This window comes from Convolutriloba macropyga, chromosome 10 (assembly GCF_964194025.1).
Source record: "Convolutriloba macropyga chromosome 10, txConMacr16.3, whole genome shotgun sequence".
NCBI classification, from domain to species: domain Eukaryota; kingdom Metazoa; phylum Xenacoelomorpha; order Acoela; family Convolutidae; genus Convolutriloba; species Convolutriloba macropyga.
The window spans coordinates 25,839,181-25,859,873 of NC_134477.1; the positions used below are offsets into that span (position 1 = coordinate 25,839,181).

The window sequence follows — 20,693 nt, forward strand, 5'->3', positions numbered from 1 at the left end:
TGATGATATTGATATGAAGGATACCTATAAAATTACAAATGTACATCCTCCGATAGATGGAAAAGATGTTGTTAATAATGAGTATTGTGACAATAACTTATTATCCTCTTCTAATAAGATAGACATTTTAAATAGAAACATAACTGAACTAGGAAAAGGTAAATTTGAAGAAGTTACAATTGACCGACTAAATGCAAACATTATTGGTTTGCCATCATCTACAATCAATAAAGATACTGTATGGATTGATGGTGCTACAGTTGGACTAGTTTCTCTTAACTCATCTTATATAACCACATTAGCCAATAAGGTGACTGAAATTGAAACTAATATTGTTCATTTTGCCAATAAAATTTCAGCTGATACCATTTCTAAATATAATGAACTAAAAGTAGAGTTTGATAACAATAAGTTTAATCAATCAATTACTAATATTCAATTGGTTGATGCATGTGTTGATAGATGGAGAGGTTTAAGAGAAAACCATATATTAATGATGAAGATGTGGGCTAGTAGACAACAGAAAACAAGAAAGACTAGAGAAGTATTATAATTTTAAACAAGAGGATATAATGAAAGATATTAGGGTTTATTTTACTGCTGAAAATGAGTCCACCAACAGCACCGAGTGAGAGATTATTATATCCCAACTGGTCATCCGTCAATGAACAATACATAAATGAAAAGATTCAAGCTAATAATAAATTTAACAACAATATTAACATTATAAAAGATATTAGAAATTATTATGAAACTGAAACTAATAACTATAATAAGAAGTTAAGTAGATATAAGAATTATATTAATATAGCTGAGGTAACAGAAATAGTATTATCATCAATAGCAACAACTGCAACAACAACATCAGTTTCATTAACAGGTATAGGATTAGCTAATTCTATACCAACAGCTTTTGCTACAGCAACTGTTTGTGGTTCATTATCAAAAACAATTAATACTAAAATTAGAAATAAAATTATAAAGTATTCACAAATGTACATTTTAAGTAAACAGTTTAGTGATAAGTTTATTAAACTATATACTAAATCAACGAATGATAATAAAATAGATAATGTTGAGTATAATGAATTTGTTAAGTTATATGAGGATTATAAGAAGAACAAGAAGAATAAGTTGAGTATTTTTTAGATTAAAGATATTAGTGCTTAGTAATAACAATGTTTTTAGTAATAATAATATTAGTTTTAATATTTATCGATAATCATATTCTTAGTTATAATCACAATCATAAACATAATATAATCATAATCGTAATCATAATCATAAACATAATATAATCATAATATAATCATAATCATAGCTATAATCATAAACATAATATAATCATAATTCTATTGAAATAATTATCTTTTCTTTTTACCTATGTATAACCCTCTTCCTTTTTGTACTACTTTTATACCTTCACCAGTAGTTGCAAATTTAATTAAATCAGGTGTGGCTGATAAAGCAGCTCTAGGGTTTCTAGATGCAGCTGCACTTCCTATTTTACCTGCTATTTCTAATGCTCTTACTGGATTACTAGCAACTTTCTTTCCAAAATTAACCGTAGCTTTACCAACACTTTTAAAGAAATCTTTAAGTCCTTCTGCTTCTATTGTTGCATCAGATACTGTCATTGATTTATTCTTTCTACTTAAAACACAATTACCTTTTAACATTTTAGTACCTTTTGAAGTAATAGCTCCTCTTATATTAACAGTACCACTATAATGTCTACCTCCAACACAATATGAATTAGTTTTGAACTTATTTAAAAGACTCATTTCTATATATAAAAAATAATGGAAGTTAAAAAGTATAATCCTTTTGTTGTTATTAAACCCAAGCCTAAGGTTAGGCCCAAGGCTAAGATTAAGCTTGAAGCTAGAGGCTTGGCTCTAGAGAATAAAAAGAAATTAGACATTATTTATGCTAACGGTTTTGTTAATACTAATAAGAAATAGTTAGGTATAAACAAGAGTAACAATTAGAGCTGACTAGCTGTGAATATAAGTATAAGTATATGGTTATGTATATAATTATAACAATAACTATATTATACTATAATTATAAATTATCGCTAAAGTTATATCTAAAATTATAATTATCGCTATAGTTATATCTAAAATTATAAATATATCTATGAATTAAATTATATCTATGATATTACTTCAACCATCTTATTACCTTCACTATTCACACTAATAACCTTTCTAGTTAATACTAATGCATGACATATAACATCTGCAACTGCAGCACTAAATTTAGAGTTAAGTTGTATTGGTTGTGGACCTATATGATCCCTTTGATATCTAGTATCGAATACATATATTCTATAATTACTTTTGAATGTTCTATGATTTATATATGGTTTTGTATTATGTAGTAGCCCATTATAATCTTTATTAAAGCTAACAATCTCTTTAAAAGCCTCATTAAAATTATTGGTTCCATAATTAATATTCATTCTATCCTCAGGATAAAACTCACTACCAATCTTACAATAACATTCAGTAACATTCATTACATCAAATGTACTTGCATCATGAGTTTGCTCATTAACATTATTATTTTCAAAACCAACTATAATAAATTGTGGTCTTTTCATCCACTTTCCATACCTAGATCAAACAAGAAGTTGGTAGCATTGGGTACATTCTTATAAAATGTCTTTCTTTCATAATAACTAAAGTCTACATTATTCTTTTTACTTAAACCCTTTTGCACAATAATTCTATTATCATTACTAGGATCAATACTAGGTACACACCATGATATATCTCTAATTTCTATATTACCATCATTAGCAACTGCACCAGGATTAGCATTAACTCTATATAGAGCTCTATCATTATTATTCCTTTTTAATAATAGTTTAAATCCTAAACCATATATAATCTTTTCTAAATCATTTATGAAACCAAATAGACCACTCATCTTAATCATCATATACATATGACCTCGTTCTGCAGCAATATGATCATTTTTAAGTTGATTATCTCTATTACTTATATTTCTAATAAAACCACTCTCATATTCATCATCAGTACTAGTTAATAACTTATACATCAAAAGATTAGGATGACAATGATCTATATATTCAATAGTCCTACCACCACTAGTTTCAAGCTTAATTGAACTAAACAATTCCATCATACCATAATTAACTAATCTGATATTAGCATCAGTAGCAAATACACCACCATCATCATCTGATACAACAAACTCTATCTCTAGATAGGAATCAAGCAAATTTAAGTGATTCTCTTCTCTATTGAGTATGATATTAATATTGGTATTTATCGTATTCATTGTTGCCAGGTTATTTGGTTTATATTTTCTAATCTTACTTTTATGTATATCATTTTTGTAACCATAAGTTGCATCCAAATTAAAATCCATTTTTATTAGATAAAATATGACAGACAACTTGATTCTTTATGAACGACAAAATATACACGAAGCTTTAACTAAAACTAAAGAAGAGCATACACTTAACTTTAGAATGATAAAACCAACAGAAAAGTTTAACTTTAGTGAACCTATACTTAATACAACAAAATTAGGTTTAATTAGATTGTCTGTTTATAATTCGGTGTTTAATGTGAATAGGAGAAATAATCAATTCTTATATGCTAGTACTGTTATAGAAGATGATGAAGCTTTACCTCAGGCTCTTAGCTCTGACCCTAACCTTAACCCTATCTCTACCTCAAGCCCAAACATTACATCTATACTTAATCATAATTATAAAGGAATCCCGTTGCTATATTTAACTATTACACCGGGAGCATATGAGTTAACTGATGTAGCAGAATAATTAAAAGAAGAAACTGATGGTAATGTTATAATAGAACCTGATAAAAATACGATGAAATGTTTAATGGAAATAAAACAAGGAGCACTCAGCTTTGATATAGAAAACTCACTAGCCTCATTACTAGGATTTAGAAAAATAATTTATGAAAAAGGTAGATATAAATTTCAGAAAATTATTGATATTATGGGTTTTAGTACTATTAACATTCATTGCAATATTATATCTGGAGCTAAAGATAATGGTATAGATACAGACATACTATATACTTTTAATCTAACAGAACCACCAGGTTACTTGATAAATATTATACCAACTAATATCTTATATCAAAATGTAACTAAAGATAGAATAGAATATATAGAATTTCATATTAAAGATGAGCATGGAAGACCTATAGACTTTAATGATGATGTATTAAGTTTTACTTTACATCTGTGTTAACACAGCAACTTCGTTGGTCTAGTTTAGTATTTATCTTTATGACTTAACTTAAACTTAACGACAAAACTCTCCGATCCCAATTAATTCTTAGTTTACCATTAATATTTTTATTTTTAGTTATATCTATGACAATATAATTATAAGGCTCTTTCCATACCTTATTACATATATTAGCAAAATCATTACAACTAAGTTCAACATTATTAAAGAAATCTTGATATATCGATGCTAGGACTTTACCTCTCTGTTCAAATAAATTAAATAGATTACAGTTCTCTCTAACACTCTGCCTATCCAGAGAGAACAGGATTTGATTAAGATATATCATATTACAGTTATTATGTCTACCTCTACAAGAGTATTCATTAATAACTGGTTCTTTGGCTCTAACATCATCGAATATCATTAGTTTCTTTAAGTCTTTGGGTAGTTTATCGGGAGATGGTAAATCTTTTATATCTTTAATAAATTCAACATCTGCTTTGGAGTTTATTCTTTCTATACCATGGTACTGATCACCAGTAGGTCCAAAGATGTATAGCTTATCAAAGTATATACTAGCTAGAATTAGTTTTTTTAATAAGAATGTCTTACCACATTCACTAGAACCAGATATTATACATCTAAAGTTATCTGGGAATGCGGCTTCAGTAATTATATCGTCATCATTTAACCATGAATATAGATCATCATTTATGTTTGCAGATATCGGTGAAACCGCTTCGCGGATATTGTTAGTAGGACTATGGGACTTCGTCCATGTTTCACCATTGTTATTAGGTTTAAACTTTTGATGGGACTTCGTCCATGCTTCGCCATGAGGCTTCACCCATCCGGTAACCGATTCCACCGATGTTTCACCATGTTTTTCATCCAATATATATAAAAAATTATCATTATCATTATCATTATCATTAACATTAACATTATCATTATCATTATCATTATCATTAACATTAACATTATCATTATCATTTACATTAACATTATCGTTATCATTAAATTTATCATTATCATTAACATTATCTTTATCATTAACATTAACATTAACATTATCTTTATCATTAACATTACAACTTAAACAAAAACACTCATGATATATTCCTGGATATATACATTGATTAACTAGAATATTCAAAGCACTTTTAATTCTAAATCCTCTATCAATAAGATAGATCATATATAAACAATAAGCCCCACAATAAGATTCATCATATTGTTGTATTCTTTCATTGGAGCCTAGATCAGCATATTCTTCTAAAAATAAAGGTGGAGTTTCTACACCAAAACTATCAAAATTAAAGACAGGACCATCGGTGTAACTGCTTCGCTGATCTTCTCTTCTTATAACTAAAACCCAATGTGTACCTTCAGTTGGATGTAGATTTATAATAATGATGAAGTTAGGATCCCCGATACTCTCTGGAGTTTGATCTCTCATTACAATCTCTGTCGTACGCGAGTGAAATTGCGTACTTGATCTTGAGTCGCAAGTTGTGTTTATGTTCTATGTCCTACTTGCGCGGCGAGTGCGCTTTACACAATTTCCAAATGAATTCGCTTAGCGAATCGCGTAAGGACTAATGTTTACTTTACTCGAATTGTAAAGACAGTTAATGAAGAATAAATTAAATTGGGCAACTGTACACGAGAAGCAAAACTAAGAGAATGAAGAATAACTCAACTGTTATTCCAGAAGTCAAATAAAATGTGAACAATATTTTCCCGTTGTGGGAAAATGGTAACAACAGACAAGCATGTGAAGTAATAATGATTTATGCACATGCCCCTCAGGAATGGGTACACTGATTAAATTAAGTACATCGTATGATAAGTTTACTGCACTAAATTATGATGTACGACATTTCTCCCGCTTTCAAAAATTAAAATTGCATGAAATAAAATTTTAATAACAATATGAATAATAATAATAATACTTATTCACCGGTTAAATAGTATCAACAATATATTTACTGGTTATCATAGCTAGTCATAATTAATAATATATCAGTTTTCACATGTCTTCTTCATCAATAATCAGTTCATTTGAAGTGCTATGATCGGCTGGCCGTATACGGGGGTCCGTCGGAGACACCTGTCCTATGATAGGCGAGGGAAAGTCGTTATGAATCGGTTCAACTCGAGTAGCAGTGTCCACAATTGTTTGTATCACTGAGGGTTGAATCGATTCTATGTCGCCCACTCGACGCTTCCTACGGGGTGGAGTAAAGTTCGGAGGACACGAATTAGTAGAACCACCTGATGAGTCGTCTTTGTCATATCCATAATATTTGGGACTTTTTCTAGTTCGTTTGGTTGATCGTGTCAGAGTATTGGGGAAAGATGTTGTTGGAGCTGGATGAGATGATTCAATTGTTTCTTGCTGTATGTTTGTAGGCGGGGGTGCAATAAGTACTTCTTCCGTTATAATTGGCTGATCTGGAGCAGCCTCTGGAATTTCGGGTAGTACTTGCGGAGCGAAATTGTCCGGAACTTTTGGCATGCGTACTCGCATTGCACGAGCAATGTTAGATTTGTTCGAGGATACGCCACTACCAGTTTCTCGTTTTCGATGTTTCATTTTCCTGTCTCCTTTCTGGATGCGGGTACACTCATTGATATGGCTGAGTATCTTAGCTTCCGTTGTCTTTTCATGTGTGCGGGGTCCTCTGCGGTTGATGTAATCCGTCAATTTGGTTTTTCGTTCTTCACGAGTGCCAAATTTTGCAATATCGCTATTGCGTACAGTCACTTCCACCTTACCCGGCTCGCGAAGGACCGAAGTGTATTGGTCGGTCTTTTGGACGACCGATCCTGGGGCCAACACCTCATACAAGCCGTCCAGGTTCTTCTTGGATCTCTTATGAAGGTGCTTCTTTCGGGCAATGTTTAGTTGGACCGCGTGTTCTTTCAATGGGAGTGGACAGTGTGCATGCGTGGTACGAAGGAAGCGTGATTCATTATCCGTCGCTTGCCGTTCGCGATTAGTAGCATCCTTTGTCGCCTTGCACATATTACGCTCAACTTCGTCATCACTCCAGATGTTTCCCCAATGTTCTTCCGGCAGCAATTCGTTGGGGGTTACAGTTTCTTCATCTAAATAATGATTCAAACATTTTTCATAACTGAGGTCAGATGATTTAGGTTGAGTACATATATTACTAAGTGGTGTATTGGCCGTACGCCCGAAGTGAGATTCGAATGGCGAAAGCTTAGTTGTTTTTTGTTTGCTTATGCGAAGCTGGTATATAATTGATTTTAATGCTGCTTTAATGGTGAACGTATTTAGTTCTTTGTGTGCGTCTTTAATACATGCCAAGCGTTGTTTAATTGTACCAATTAATCGTTCAACTAAACCTATTGCACGATGATCATTTGCCGGAGCTGGTATTAATGTGATATTGTTTTTTGTACAAAAATTTTTTACTTGGTTACCTATAAGACAACGGGCTTGATCTATTCTTAAGGAACGAGGAACTCCATGAATTTGTATAAAGTTGTCTAAAAATTTTATGACATTCGAGGCATCTGCGTTATCAACTAATTCCGCAGAAGGATATTTTGAAAATCTATCAATGCATGTTAAAATATATATTTCATGTTCTTTTTCGTTATTAATGGGCCCTGCAAAGTCTATTTGTATTTCTTGGTTGGGAACTATACATGGTGTATGTGCTTTAAATTGTTTTGCGGGAATAACAGATTTCAAATTTTTACCGATAGCAGTGCAAGATTTGCACTCTATTGCTTTGACAAGCAAATCGCGATTCATGTATGGCCACCAGCAGTGCTGAGCCATACATATCATCCCCCAGCTACCCGGGTGACTTGCATGGAGATCTTCAATGAGGGCCTCTTTGAGTGCATTGGGAATTGCCACCTTCTCGTCCATGCAGACACACCCGCCTGTCACGTGAAGGTCCCGCCAATAACTGTGAAGGTATGGGTTGAGGGCCTTCAGTCTTTCTTCATCCCCCCGAATTATGCAGTCTCGCACTTTTTTTAAGACTGCATCCTTACTTGTCAGTGACGCAATGAGGCCTTTGCTAAAAACTTTTCCCACCACTCGTTCGAACGACATTACTTGAGTGTTGTATATTTGAGTGTGGCTTACTAAAAAAGGTAGGAATTTGAGGCTGATTTTTGATTGACAAGTGAGAATGACTTAAAGAAGTAAATTTGGATGTATTTTGGTGAGCGAGTGACGCTTTTCTTGTATTTACTAGTCTTTGAGACTCAATTTGTACGGGAGTAGTTGTAAATGGTAGACTATGTGACGCATATTTAGAATGATTTGGGTATTTAGTAACTTGCGTTGCAAAAGAGTCATCTAAGGAATGCATTTTAGTCTTTTGAGTAACTAGTAAAGGATTATGCCAGGCGGGTGTTAATTTGTTAAAGGACTTGCGTACTCGCGATGCGAGATTAGAGGTGGTATTAATTAAATTAGAAGTGTTGACTTTTGGAGGATAATATGTGTTATTGAGTACCAAATTGTTTTGACTGGAATGTACTCGCTGATCATGTACACCAGGACAATTAATACCATTGGTGGAATGGATAAATATATGTCGCATTTGATCCGCGAGTGAATTATTTTTATGAGCTAAATGTACGTCTGGAGCGTGTGTGCTATACAGATGATTAAATTTGAAAGGGATAATATTAGAGTTGTATTTTTGCGACGCGAGATTCGAACTATTATTTGTTAAGCGAACATGCTGAGCGGGATTTATTTCTAAATTGGAAGTTTGTTTGAAAGAGAATTTTGGACTATTAATTCGCGGAGCGAAATTTGAATTAACGTTTGTTAAGCGTACCCGCTGAGCGGGTTTTATACCTGGAGTAGAAGATTGTTTTGAATAGTATTTTGAACTATTATTTCGCGAAGCGAGTAAATCAGAAATTTCAGATTGAGGATTTTGAGCTTCATAATCTATGGTTAAAACTTGTTCTGTAATGGTGGTGGAATTTTTATGTTCTCCATCAATATCAATATATAATTTATGAAGTGAATTAGCTGTGAAATTGTGTTTTTGTTGAAGTAATGGGGGATCAGTATGTATGCTCGATAATGTTGCAACTAGAAATTCTTCGTCATATTTGGAAACACTTTTTGCTGGTTGATATGGGTTACGGGATATGTAATCAACTAGGCCCATTTTTGCGCCGGGTAAATGCTCTATTGAGAATTGATAAGGCAAGAGACGGTCAACCCACCATGCGAACCTACTATTGTAACTTTTATTTGATCGATGTTCTTTTAAAATGGAAAGTAATGCGCGGTGGTCAGTTATAACAGTGAATTCTTTGCCATAAAAATAGTTTTTAAAACATTCTATCGACCACACTACCCCAAGAAGTTCTAATTCGTTAATACTATAACGTTCTTCACTGCTGTTTAAAAATCGGGATGCAAAAGATATCGGTTTCCAACCATCAACTGTTAGTTGTTCTAGTGCTGCTCCCAAACCAGAACGTGAAGCATCACATTTTTCGCGTTTCAAATTGGGGGTTATGATGCATGTTTTCGGTATGATTTGCTATGCGAGTTTTAATTGCATTAAAATGTAATGTGTGAGTGTCAGTCCAAATATATTTAGTGGATTTACGAAGTAGAGGTCTTAAAGGATGGCAGAGTTGAGCTAAATTGGGAATAAATTTGCTAATATAGTGGACTGAGCCGAGAAACGAGCGTAATTTTTTGAGTGTATTAGGAGGTTGTAATGACATAATGGATGATGTTTTAGATTCGAGTGGCGAGATTCCAGATTGAGTTATATTATATCCTAACCATGAAATTTGTTGTTTTGCAAAGTGGCATTTCGGAAGGTTGATACGAAGGTTGTCTGCATCTAACTTTCTAAGACAATCCAGTACAAGTTGAAAGTGATCATCTTCTGAACCTTTACTAACAATTAAAATGTCATCTAAGGAACAGAATGTATTTTGAAGTCCAATCAGGGTGTAGTCCATTGCCTTCTGAAACTCGGCAGGCATGTCAGTAAGACCGTAGAATCCTGTTTTGAATCGGTATCTGCCTGTCATGTCACCGCTGATAATATTAAAATTACAATGATTAGCAGTTTCAGGGTGTAAATTTAGTTGGCTGTAAGCATATTTAAGATCAATAGTAGAGAAGTATATTTGCTCCGCAGGTTCTGTTTTGTAGTTTGTTATTATTTGTGATATCGAATCCATGAGTGTTTCAATATTTGGCATTTGATATTTGTTCTTATGTATTGCTTTGTTAAGAGTTTTAGAATCTAGTGCTAATTTTATGGTTTGATCTCGTTTGACTGTGATTACAATAGGTGAAATAAAATATTGGTCAGAACAGTTATTCAATTTTTCTATATGTCCCTCTGCAAGAAGTTTTTTAATTTCAGTATTTACTCGTTCTTGCAAATTGATGGGTACTCTTCTACCCTTTTGATGTTTTGGCTGGAAATGACGATGAAATTTAGATTTGACAATGTGTATTTTTGAGCGACCAATTCGTGTAATAAGTTGAGGGAATTCTTGTGCGATACGTGTTTTGAATGGACATTGTGATGTGATAGTGTTGACCATACTACCTTCCTGTTTTGGGGTTTGATTTACTGAAATTCCAAGAGCGTCAAATAGATCTCTTCCCACTAGTGGTTTTACTCCATCACGAACTACTACAAATTCAGCTTCTTCAAGTCGCCATCCATTGCTCGCAATTGGTGCCTGTATCATACCTATCACGTTTATGGGTTCATTGGAAAATGTTTTGAGTTCCTGGGGAGGCGCTATCATCAACCATCGAGCAAGGGGAGAATTTTCCACAATTTCCGAAGCAAGGGACTCAGGCAAAATACTGCACACACTGCCGGAGTCAATGAGAAGTCCAACATGGTTGTTACCAATTTGTAGGATAGTGTTCTTTGGTTCAATCTGAATTGCGGTACTTGCGATGCTGGCGACCATATTGTCATCTGAGCTGTCGTAATCCGATTCGCATTGCGGGTTATAGTTCATATTTTGTATGGCATTTACCGTTTGATCAATTGTAGTTTCTTCAACAGAGTTAACATTAGAGCGATTAGATTTGTTTGATGATGATTTTGGTTTTCTGCACACTCGCGAAAAATGGTTTTGAAGGCCACAATTGTTGCAAGTCTTGCCTCTCGCAATGCATTTGACTCTATGATTAGCTGACCAAGTTAGGCCACAGTTCTTGCATAGTTGGTTTGGTGATCGAGGAAAGCTGGATGTATTTGGTCTCTGATTCAGTGGTCGAAACGATTGTTGAGGAATTATTGCATTAACTTGCGGAGCAGATTGCGAGTTTGTAATTTGTAGCTGGTTTCTTTGGCCTAATTCCATATTTATGGCCAATCGTAATGCTTGGGCTGGTTCTAAGGTTTCTCGCAACAATTCCCGTTGAATTTCTGGATCTAACATATTTGCAATAAATAAGTCTCTAATGAGGGTGTCTTCCTAACTTCCGAGCTCACAATTTTCAGAAAGTTCTTTCAATTTTCCGAAGAAATGTTCGATAGACTCTCCTCTTGTCTGTTTCGTGGTGAGAAGGACATATCTGTCGAATGTAATGTTGCGCTGACGAATAAATGCTGTTTCCATGATTGTCCAAAGTTCTGCTGTTGAGAGACTGTCCATCTTGAGGTGTGGGTTTTGACTACAGACAATTCGACGTCCTTCAGTGCCCAAACTGAGATATAGCATTGACACAGTTTTTCGATCGGCTTGCGCCCATGGCTTGTCTCCGCACATTATTCCTATCTCCAATTGTCTCTGGCACCGGTTTTCCCAATTCATTTTTGATTGAGCGTTTCTCGCCAATCTTTCCCGCTCCGATTGTGCCGATGATCCCGTTATCGTAACCTCATAGATCGGTTCAAGTGGTAGTTGTACTGTTTCAGGTTTTGGTTCCAACAAAGTGTCTATTGTGATATTTTCCTTCGCAAGAAGCGCTAACTTGGCCTGCATCTGCCACTTTTCCCATTTCAGTGGCGGATCTACACTAGGTTTATCCCAAAATGGCTCAATGCCAAGTGGAGTTCGTTTTTGAGCTGCTGACTGCGCCATGTCGTACGCAAGTGAAATTGCGTACTTGATCTTGAGTCGCAAGTTGTGTTTATGTTCTATGTCCTACTTGCGCGGCGAGTGCGCTTTACACAATTTCCAAATGAATTCGCTTAGCGAATCGCGTAAGGACTAATGTTTACTTTACTCGAATTGTAAAGACAGTTAATGAAGAATAAATTAAATTGGGCAACTGTACGCCAGAAGCAAAACTAAGAGAATGAAGAATAACTCAACTGTTATTCCAGAAGTCAAATAAAATGTGAACAATATTTTCCCGTTGTGGGAAAATGGTAGCAGCAGACAAGCATGTGAAGTAATAATGATTTATGCACAAGCCCCTCAGGAATGGGTACACTGATTAAATTAAGTACATCATATGATAAGTTTACTGCACTAAATTATGATGTACGACAATCTCAATTGGTGTTAGACTTATATCTTTGCCTATATCTTTTTTTCTAATATCACTCATAGCATTATTATCAATATTAAATTTATTATTGAATTCCTCAAAAGTTAGGATGAGCATTTTTATATATATAAATTTATTAAATCTAAGTCTAATTATAAGTCTAAGTCTAAATCTAAATCAAATCTATATTTATTATATAAAAATGGAGTTGGGTAGTGCAGTTTTTATTTTTATTTTTGTAATTGGAATTTGTTATATAATATATGATTCAACACCAAGTAAATATACAAAACTGGAAGAAAGCTTTGGTGGATTTATGAATAGGAGTCTAGTTAGATTTGAATATGAAAAGTCAACATTACATACTATTGTTTATGGTGAAACTGGTACAGGCAAAACATATTTTATTAGACAATATTTAAAATTATACTCAGTCCAAAGTCAAGATCTGCGAAACAGTTTCACTGATCAAGATCAATATCAAGATCAAGATCGAGATCAAGTTCAAGATCAAGCTAAAATTATAGTTATAGTTTGTAAAGATGACAGAGACTGGATAGATCCTGAGTCTAATAAGTTTTATACTGGGTTTAATAAATGTGATATAAATATGATCACAAAAAATAATATGCATAAATTTTAAAATTGTGTAATAGTACTTGATGATATGGGTGATAGGTTAAATAAGGATATAGGTTATTATTTTACAGAAGGTAGACATTATAATATTCAAATGATTGTAATGTGTCATCAACCAGCTCAAATAACTAATACAGCAAGAATGAGTTGTGATACTATTTATTTAACAACTTATAATGGACCTGACCTATTTAAAAACTTTAATGAGATATATAAATGTGAACATGACTTCAAAAAAATAATTAGTGAATTAAATAGTAACTATTATAATTATACAGATGGAATGTCACATGAAGTTCGTTATGGTATAATTAAATATAATAAAAAGGAAAATACTCTTATTATTATTATTAGTAGTAATAGAACAATGATATATGATTCAAGAGTTGGTTTCCTTGATTTAAAAGCTCTTAGTTTAAAAGATGATTTAGTAAGAGAAGACATAAATAAACTTATAGCATATATGAAACCACTAATAATAATTGCAGCAGATAGAAATGTTATTAATCAAGATAATTATCAGTTTTATTTTAATAAACTTCTTACTTTAAATAATATTAAAATACAGAATGATGTTCTAACTAAAGAAATGATTATGGGAAAGGATATGAAAATTTTATCAAATATTGGTGGAATTATAGGCACAGGTTTAATTATATTTAGTTATATTTATCCCGATTCAATATCAAGAAATGCTGGAACTGTAGCAATGGGAGCAAGCACAATGTTGGGTAAAGTAATTACATTAGTTAATGTTGGATATGGAGAAGAGTTGGAAGGTGAAACACGAAGCAGTTTGGTAAACCATGAAAAAAGTTTGTATACTGATCAGTGTAACTGTGACTTTGTCAATGAAGGGATGGGAATTTTGAATAGAAAGGGAGGAAGGTTTTTAAACAAACTATATATAAATAATGAAGAATTTAGAGAAGAGATTATAAATTTAGTTAAAGATAAAAAAGAATTAGACCTTGATTTGATCTTAGATAAGAGATGTAAAACTAATACACTCAATACTTTTGGAAATAAATATTTAGCAGAGTGTATCACATCTAAAGATAATACTAAAGATTTAATTGAAATTATGGCTAAATATTATCAGAGACATTAAAATTTACCTATTATAAATGCTTTTACAATGTTTTGAGTGTAACTATAAATGTGGAAACATTGCTGTTTTAAAATATCATTATGAATCATTTCATTAAGATAAAACTGATAAATGTATGTGTGGTAATATAATATTAAGTGGTATTTGTGCTAATGATTTTTCCCCATGGGGTTGTTCTTTAAAAATTGAATTTATTTCTAGTTCTAATTCTAATTCTAATTCTAATTCTAATTCTAATTCTAATTCTAATTCTAATTCTAATTCTAATTCTATTTCTAGTTCTAAATCTAGTTCTAACCCTAGTTCTAGTTCTGGTTCTGGTTCTATCTATGACTATAACTCTAACTCAGATCCTAACCTTATCCCTAACCCTAACCCTAGCTCAGAAGTATTAACTAGATGTTGTAATAAGTGTAATTATATAAAACCACTAAATAATTTTGATGAGGGTAAGTATACATGTAGAAGTTGTACTTCAGCTAAAGTTAATTGTCCATATTGTACTTCTGTTGTGAGATATGATGGGATACGGGCTCATGTAAAGAAACAACATCCAGATACAGAATTGACTAGAGGATTTAGTAGAAATCTGCAAAGCAGGTTCCCTGATATAACTGATCGGTGTAACCGCTTCGCGGATAAAACAATTAATCCCAGTTGGCAAAGTCCTAGAGCTGTAAGTCCTTTAGTTATTAACCAAACAGAGGATCTGCGAATTTGCAAAACAACTCCGTTGAGCAGTTTCACTGATAAGTTGTTCATGTAAATACTATAATTTTGTATCATTTCTTATTAATAATGGAATAAATATAGAAAAAATAAAAGAAAATATAAATTTATTGAAAAGTATAGATAATTTGAAATAAAAGGTATAAAAAATAAAAAAATATCAAGAAAGAGGGATTCACTCTTTAAGAAAAAAAAGAAAAAGAGCGATCTTTTCTACTGGGGATCACTCCGAGTAGGAGTGAATCACTCTTAAAGAGTGAAATGTAAATTTTGCTTTGATTTTTTGATTTTTTATTTTTTTTTATTTTAATTAATTTTTTTATTGAATTTAGAGCAAATATAGTAGTGGATAAAACAAGGGATTCAACAAACAGTAAAATTTGGCCCGATTCGACATCCGCGATTAGCGTTTGGAGAAAGGGACAAATTTTGCTGGTGGTTGAGTCCCTTGTTTTATCCACTACTTTCATACTGTGGCGAAAACTACAGGGTGAAAAATTGCGATGTGGGTCTTAATGCAACGCAACTGGCAAGCAGAGTTTTTTGAAACTTTTATTCGGTCAATCAGACAACTTTATAACTTGAAAAATAAGAACAACAAAAGTTGCGGAAACTCATTGAAACTTGATTAAGTGTTGCTTTTTTCAGTTTTTTTTATAAAGGAAATTTTTACGGTCGTAGATTTCATACAGAGACAAAGATGTAGTTTTAAAAATTATCAGAAGACTATAAGTGGTTCAATAATAAAAAAAATAGCTAATTAGACTTTTGGAATACCTAGAGAGAAGGCTCTGACTTTCTTGAAAATTCGGTGGCAGAAGATGAATTTCAAAACAATTGAGTATAAATACCAAAACAATTACGGATTGCAAAACGATAAAGAAAAAACAATGGGACAGAGGTAGCAATTGTTCTTCAGCTTTGCTATTTTTTGATGCAAAAACGTACAGTTGTCCAGACGATTTTTTGGAAAACATGAACAACATGATATTCTAAAAATGGTGGAGAAACTAGCACTCAATGTTTTTGTACATAAATTTGAATTTCGCGTTTTTCAAAATTACGGTACAACTGTGAAGATCTTTGCAAGTCCACCTAAAAATTCATGATAATTCCCTCATCAGCAACCACTGACACAAATCAGCGACGTTGACTACGAAATTGAGCATGTCTAGAAGAAACGAAAAGTTCAGTAGACAACAGATCAACATTTTTCCTACACCAAGCTGAAAAATTTTCGAAGAGCTCCCAAAACATGATTGATGCCATGCCAGGTTAAGCTGTTAATTGGCTAACTTTATTTCAACTGTAGAAATCGTAATAACCACTCTTTAATCAAGGAATCAAGGGTTCGCAAAAAAGGCTGACTGGTAACCTGGGGTCCTTCTTCTGATCAATGGAGCCTATTTTTTGAGAGGAATAAAAAGTGTAGCCTACATATGGCCTACATATAAATAAAACAGACAATGGTTTTTCCAGCTGTTAACCAGGAAGATCGTACTCAAACGCAACACATAACTAAACTGGTGCTGAAAGATGTTTCAGCGTCAAACGTGGCACCTCAGCTCGTAATAGAACAGTTTGGCAAATTACATAGCAAAGTCATTTTTTCAGTCATCCTGGTGGAACACACTGAGGGATTTGGGTGGCCACTTAGCGTTTTATTTTGGACGCTCGGATACATAGTCGTTTCGCCAGTAAGTATATATTACGTGGATAACAGAAACAAACAGACCCTTGAGCGACCCATCAACTGGTAGAAATAGCAATTTTATATCTGTGGAACTCAGTTTCACAGATATAGTTGAAAGATTGCGATTTGAACTTTGTTGAAAGATTGCGATTTGAAGAAATTGCATCTAATTTAGGATTAATAAAATCGTACCGCTAAAAAAATTGGCGATGGTGCTATTGTTCATAGGTTCTTTTATGTCTTTGAATCCCGTGGTATTACTTGGGAAAATATATTAGTGCGAAATGAGAACGGAAAATTTTATCTATACTTTATCAAAAAAGGACCGATTTAAAACTAACCTTGAATAAATTACAACACAAAAAAATTTCGAATTTCAAAACGCACAAAGATAACATTAAAGAAGTTCTTAAACTGATGTAAAAACTTTTATGAGCACTTATTCATTCTGACCTTGAATAATTTACAACTAATATGCCTTCTAATCTTTCAAAACCACCAAAGATAACAGTAAAGAAGTTTTTAAACTGATGTGAAAATTTTTATTGATAATTAATCATTCTGACCAAGCATTTTTATTTTGAAACCACGCAAAAATTTTCTCAGATGTACCAAAGGTCCTTGTTATCAAAGTTGCGAATGAACTTCAAGAATACTCCTTAAAAAAGTTCCCCTGTTCGAAAATTTTGTATTTGATAAACCTTGGATTCAACTATCAATCAAACAGAGATTATAACAAGGATGTTCATCATTCATAGTTTCAATAAGACATCAAAATAAGTCTTATGACAATGAAAACAACAACAAATACGGGTAGAAACCAAAAATCCGGTAGAAAAGTGAGAGAAGAAAGTGTCGAAGCCATTTAAACCATAAAATTTTCTCCAAAAATTTTATCTATGATCCATTGAGCGTCTTCTCTAAGCCATTGGGAGTTATCAATGTTAGGATAATGTGATCAGATTTCAAAAGGAAACAAAATTACGAAAAAAATCCAAAAGTTAAAAAAAGTTATGATAACTCCTGTATCGAAGTCATGAAACCAACAGTTAGAAGATGAAACCACTAAAAGATTTTTTTTGGTTCAAGTATAAAGAAAGGGGTGCAGTCAATACTGAGACTTTGTTGCATTTCACGAAAGAAAAGTTTAATATTGGTTTACGTTCAAAAAAATTTTTCTCCAAAGAGTTTTCAACGGAAGTCAATAAATACGCTAAGTTACGGCTCTACGGGAGAACAAGGATGTTTTTCATCCCAAGTTAATCAACAAGACATCACAATAAGTCTTATGACTTTGAAACCAACAACAAAAACAGGAAAATAATAAAAAAAATCAGTAGAAAAGTGCTCGAAGCAAAGGTTGAAGCCATTTAAACCACAACCTTCTATCTGAAAACTTTCTCTACAATCAATCGAACGTCATCTCTGAGCCAATGAGAGCTATCGGTAATAGGAAAATGTGAAAAGATTTCAACAGGAACCAAAAATACGAAAATATCCAAAACAAAATTGAAATTTCGTCTGAATTCCTATGGCATCAAAGTCATAAAACCAATAGTTAAAAGATTAAAACGCTAACAAGATTATTTTGGTTGGAGGGGCTCCAGTCATTACTGACATTTACTTACAGTTCACAAAAAAGTTTGGGATCGGTTAATGTTCAAAAAAATTATCAAAAATTTCTTTTGAAGCCTTAACAGGCCTTAGCTGTCCACTCAAAGCAATAGATAGAGTATTTTATTGCTCATTACGATATCTATTTCACTTTTAGTCAACGAGTCTATGCCATAGGACTCCAAAAAATTAGTAAAACCTCAAAAAGAAAAAAAAATTCTTCAAAAGTTTCTTCAAAATTCTTCAACGAAAACTCAGAGTCGAAGCCAAAAAAAACTTGAGCCATTCCCTGAAAACGAATTTAACTGTATATGACGTTTGACTTTAACAAAATCTCAATATGAAAAAAGACTAGTCTCTAGTTGACATAAAAAACAAAAAAAATCATAAAGTTTTCTTAAAAAAAGAGCTCTCAAATAGAATTCGTTTTTTATAGTAAACTTCCCTATGAGACCAGAACTAGCCTTTTTATCGCTTTTTGTCCATTAGGAACACAAAATGTTTCAATTTGTGGCGTGAAATGTAATTTTGAATTAATATTTTAATAGAAAAATCATAATTTGAAGAAATATTACACTAAAAGTGAACAGAATCATGCCAAATATACCGTGTTCACACAAAATTTCAATCCTCGATAACTCCTCGTAAAAAAACGAAATTCAAAAAAATCTTTTTGATTTCGAATTCTGTGCTGGACGAGCTTTTCCTTGATACCACTCACATTTCACTATGATGAATATATCGATCGGCCAAAATTGTCTGAACAAAAAAACCCATTTGAGTATATAATTCCTCCTTATATAAAAGTTCCTCCTGAAAATTCAATAGTCCTTATAAAGACAATTTTCTGAGTCAATTGTAATCGACAAGTGAGCTAACAGATCTCTGTTGATTTCCTGAAACTCCCACTAATTGCTCAAAATTAGTTTATAAGGACAACTATACTTCTTCGTTAAAAATAATTAGCTTACTTTCAACTAAAGTCTTTTTCTATATCCCCTTTTTACCTTTGTGGAGACTAAACGTTTACTTTACAACCATAGAGTCGTTGGTTGGCATAATTTTAAGTGGTTTAATACTCATCAATTTGCTTTTTGCAATGAACACTGACAAGATATTTGCGCCATCGGCAATCTTATTTTAACAAAAATGGTTTATAAAAACATTAAGTGGTTGCTAAATTAGTTTTGACATACGAAAAGTTTAGCATAACCTTTTACTCCAATTAAGAGCAGTAGGCTCGTGGATCTACAAGCCTTCTGGTAGTGTCCTGATTGAATCGAGAAGTTCGGTACAAATTTTCCCTTGAAAAAGGACTTCACCGCAAGGTGAGGCCTAGATGCTGAATAACTTTGAGAGGGAAATAATAACCAGTGGTGAAGTCCTCAATCAGTTGTGATTGCAATTATAACCGCTGCATATTTTACGCTGATGTGCAACTGATCAGAATTCTTATCTTTTCCACTTTTTCTCACCATTCTACATTAGCAGCATTAGAAAGAAAGCGAGAAAAGAGTGGGTGGAAAGTATTGTGATAACGTTGCAGAGCTGTGCTGCTTTTTCGGATTATTAATCTGGCGCTTAGATCGGAGCAAAGGCTGACGAACTAAATTAACCTCCCAAAAATATCAAAAACAGCATTTAAATTTGAGATATTTGTAATGCCGAAAAATCAATACTTCACAGTGAAAATAGATCACAAGTCAGCACAGATGTCACAGGGTGAAGAAAATGATGAACAATTTTTTGACAATTCTATCTTTTTTTTAAAGAAATTGAGATAATTTTTGAAGAGTTGTTCTAATAGACTGAGGTTATTTCAATTTGTTTTTGATAACATGATAGAATAACGGTCCGCTGGAGACATGTTAAAAAATGATGCAAGTAGGAATTAGCATATTTTGTAAACTGACAGCTCTGTAGAAGAATGCGAATGGGAGCTGAGATATCCAAGTGAAGAGAATGATAGACCAGCTGCACATCCACACGTGCTTCCTAGTCCACGTCTTGTGGTAGAAGATCGGGTGACCAACTGAAAGCATGAAGCCAAATGATACACAAGTCAATTAAAGATCGTACTTTAAATGTTAACTAGTACCCTTTCAGATTGCACTCAAAATGTTTTCGAAATTGAGGGGGGTGGGTGTTTTCAAATGTT

The 20,693-nt window shown here is 32.9% G+C and overlaps 1 protein-coding gene across 5 annotated transcripts in view; it reads right to left on the minus strand.

The window, feature by feature from the left end:
- The window catches only part of LOC142348387 (kappa-type opioid receptor-like), a 53,952-nt gene that overhangs the window by 25,381 nt on the left and 7,878 nt on the right, over positions 1-20,693 (minus strand). For all 5 annotated transcript variants that reach the window (XM_075399720.1, XM_075399715.1, XM_075399718.1 and 2 more), the window contains exon 4: positions 20,449-20,567. In XM_075399720.1, the coding sequence (XP_075255835.1) occupies positions 20,449-20,567 (119 nt within the window). The remainder of the gene's footprint in view (positions 1-20,448; positions 20,568-20,693) is intronic.